General features: G+C 49.3%; 1 protein-coding gene across 1 annotated transcript in view; it reads right to left on the bottom strand.

Annotated features, from left to right (window-relative positions):
- The window catches only part of LHX2 (LIM homeobox 2), an 18,604-nt gene extending 15,127 nt beyond the window's left edge, over window positions 1–3,477 (bottom strand). Inside the window, exon 1 of the mRNA XM_085300467.1 lies at window positions 3,092–3,477. Coding sequence (XP_085156593.1) covers window positions 3,092–3,419 — 328 coding nt within the window. The 5' untranslated portion in view covers window positions 3,420–3,477. The remainder of the gene's footprint in view (window positions 1–3,091) is intronic.
- Between the last annotated feature and the right edge of the window lie 308 nt (window positions 3,478–3,785).

Genomic DNA, 3,785 nt, shown 5'->3' with positions numbered 1-3,785 from the left:
AGGGGCTGGATGCGCAGGGCCCGGGGGGAGCTCTGAAGGTGACCACGTCGGCCGGGAGGGGCGGGGGGGGAGGAGGAAGAGAAGGAGAGAACTGGTCTTTTCTTAAGAAATTTCTGCCAGACACCCCCGTTTTGAAGCTGTGGCTTCAGGAGTTCGCTTGCTCTGCCACTGCAGTCGCAGGAACGCTCATTTTGAGCTTTTGCTCCCAGGGGAAACGAGGAGGGAAAGAGATAAAATCGGTCTTTAAAACTTTCCAGGCTTTTCCGATTTTCGTCAAGAGGGAAGGGAAAAAAATAAAAGACTTCTGACAGAGCCCGGCGAGAGCCCGCTCCAGGCGGCGCCTCGGCCCGCGGCGAGCCGCGCGGCGCGGGCCGGCCCGGAGGGTCCCTGCTGCGGCCGCGCCGCGGCCCCGCACCGCCGGCGCCCCGAAAGGCGGCCCCACAGGCGGGCTCCTCCAGCGCCGAGCCCAGCTCCCCTCTGCCCGACCCCTTAGGCCGAGATTTACATCTAGGCTAGATATTTAGTCATCTGCTTGCTGATCCACTATGTATCTTCCAGCTAGAAAAGAAACGAAATATTTCTTAATGTCTTTGCTGTTTGCACAGATCATGGGTATTTTGTCGGACTGTGGTGCCCCAGGTCTGCACAGTACATCTATCATTTTCAAGCATATTTTAGTGCCTTCATACTAAAGACAGACTAGATATGAATGAATAAAATATAGCAAGCTGTGGGAGGTTTGGGGTCTAATTCACAACGGGAGTATTCAGAATTCTTTACAGGTGCTCCTGTGTTCAGCAAGCTTTCAGCCATTGATTTACTGACCTAAAAAGCCCAAACTCCATTCCAACAAGTGAAAGAAGAAATTATGATCACAGGAGCATACTTAAAAAAAAAATCTTTTTGAAGTTTCGGCATCCTTCTAAGCTATTTTCCACTTGTCAGGCTCTATCCACATCTAAAATCCATCATCCCTGTGCAGACGGAGTCTCGTTTAAGTAGGAAAATAAAAGGGTCAGTCMAATCCATGCTGCAGATGAATACTTGCTGCAATTTACAAAATAATTCCAGTCTCAGCTCTGGCCAAGTTTGGGGGTCCTCCTTCCCCACCACCGTTTTGTGGAGATTTATTTACACAAAATATTCTATAGATCATCAGCAACAAATCCCCTCAGATGATTTCTGAGAAAGAAATGAGAAGTTCCATTAAAAAGGGAGAGAAACTATCACAGTTTTAAACGATTTCAATTTAAAACATGCAAAATCGAACACTTGAAAATATTTTTCTGTTTTGTAAATTTTTAAATCAATCAGCACGCCCGTTTGATTTTCAAGATCTCTGACACTTATTGCCACATAAATTAATTGGTTGTTGGCTTAATGATAAATAGTTTAAGTAAAGTCTTTCTTTCTCAAGGAAGATCTCTTAAGCTCCAGGGTCTAAGCAAAAATTAGAAGAGCAAAAAATCAGAGGGCAATAATTTTGAAAACGAACTTTTAAAGAAATGCAGTTAAAGATGGTGTATTTAGTAAACCAGGGAGCAATAAGACTTTCCCAAGCTGCGCTCTTATCCAGGACAGATGCTGCTGTTTGCGTTTACAGGTCCTCTGAATCTGAACATCTGCCCTGCATAGGAAGGCAGCGGAAGGACGATTAAAATCCAATCTCTCCGAAAAGGAAACATTTTTTAACGGGCAAAATGCATATTTTCTGGATGTTTTAAAGATCACTGTTACTCAGAAGAATGCTAGTTACACCTTTTATCAGCCATCACCACTGGGACTACTACTGACTTTTGCACTATTTCCAGTGTGCTCAGCAAGTAGATAAACAAATATCTTCCCCCCCTTTCCGGGGGAAGAAGGAGAAGAAAAAGTTGAAGGCAAATCTCCACCCTATTCGACATATCTGAACTTCATAGATTAAAAAACAAATAAACAAAATTGAAACAACAGAAAACCCTGCAAACAAAGTTGAAACAGATGACAACAAAAGAGGCAAATGAGTTTCGTCTTCAGCATCGATGGGGCTGACTRAGCACACAGTGTACGGACACATTGGTCTGGAGTAAACCCCACCACCTCTGCCTTGAATGCTTCCAGTAAAATCAAGATCCAAATATTTTCTTTTGTCCAAAAACTTTCTCCTTTTGCATACAAGGAGCACGGCTGAGAAGACTCAGCGATCACAGCAGCTCTGGTGGGCAGTTACCGGTGCAAGAAGAGTGATGGGAAGAGGTGTGGGGATGGGGGGTTGGTGGGGCAGGAGACTACTTGAATTCMTTTGCCTGAAAAACTGCAATACTATTGTGGGGATGTTCAGCAAGGAAACACCTCAGAAAGTTCACAACTGAATGCAGAGAACCCGAGAGGCAGAGTTTCTGCAGAGACTACAGGCTKGTGGCTGTTGCCAGGTTTGCTCCCTTTCTTCTTACTGCTGGTCCCAGTTAAGAGCTAGAGGGCTRTGACTCGGGGACAGGGAAGGTTTAGAACAGAGATGTGGCTCTGAGTCTTCCCGGAGTCACTGATGATGAACAAAACTCCAGCCTAACTTGTCACTGCACGAACCGTCCCAAGGCTGCCTGCAAACACCTGCTGCCCGCAGCCCCGCCAGCCGCCTCCCGCCGTGGATCCTGCAAAAACCGCCACTTCTTTTTCCTCATCTCTCTCTCTCTCTTTCCTTCCTTCCAAAACTCTGAGGTGCAAGAGCTCAGGAAAAGGGCAAGATAATTCACTCATCAGCAGCCTTTAAGAATGTAGCCACTAAAGAAAATTCACAGCTCTCTGAAGTGCTAACTTACAATCTCTGGTTTCCAGATTTTATTTCAGGCTACACTCCCCCTTCTCCCCCCTCCTTAACCAGATGACCTTGCTTCAAAACATTTTATTTCCAGCTGAAGTGAAAAATGCTAACATACTAGCTTCTGTAATTGCAATTTGACAGCACTTGATCTCAATAATTATGCTGCAGCTAAACTATTATTAACGGTTTAAGCTAAAATAAACGGAAATCCCCCTTTGGAAGGGAACAGAAACAAACCTTTTAAATCGTTCTTAGGGGAGGGGGGGGGAAGGAAATGGGATCTCTTACCTGCATTGTAAGCTGCCAGATCTGCCCCAGGCCCTGGGCTCTTCCTTTTCCTGGGTCTCCCCTTCTGGACAGTCCCCACGCCGTTGTAATAAGGCAGTCCCAAAGTGTTGGCAGAGCCCGCTCCCAGTGCTGGGCCCTTCCCAGCGGCTACATCCGAGTGATTGAAATGCACCTGGTACTCCCCCTGGATGAGAGTCTCGAAATGGAGGCGGCAGTACACCAGATTGTCTTTCATGCCAAAGTGGTCGCCGGTGGTCAGCATCTTGTTGCAAGTGGTGCAAGTAAAGCAATTTAAATGATATACCAAATCCCTGGCCCTCATGACCATCTCGGAGGCTGAAATCCCCAGGTGACATCTCGCACATCTCTGCACCGAAAACCTCCTGCAAAACAGAACGGCCAGAGGAGACGGTGAGAGGCGCATCCCGCCTTCGCCGGCGCCGCCCGGAAGGCGGCGGGAGAGAGGGGCTGGCGGGCGCCGGGCGGCCGCCCGAGCCGGGCCGCCGGCGCAGAGCCGCGCTGTCCGCGGAGCGGCTTCGCCCGCCACCGGGCGGGCACCGCGGCCCGGGATCCGCTTCCCCCCTCGCAGCGCACCTCCCGGAGACCCCGCTGCGGCCGGCCAAAGGCGCTGCCCCCGGCCCGGCCCGCAAACTTCCGCGGCGCCGCCGGGCGCCAGTCCCGCTCCGGCCGGGCC

Source organism: Rhea americana, unplaced genomic scaffold (genome assembly GCF_003343005.1).
Source record: "Rhea americana isolate MKP2758 unplaced genomic scaffold, rheAme1 scaffold_164, whole genome shotgun sequence".
NCBI lineage: Eukaryota > Metazoa > Chordata > Aves > Rheiformes > Rheidae > Rhea > Rhea americana.
Note: the sequence above shows the minus strand (reverse complement) of the source record. Positions and strands in the feature narration are given on the sequence as shown.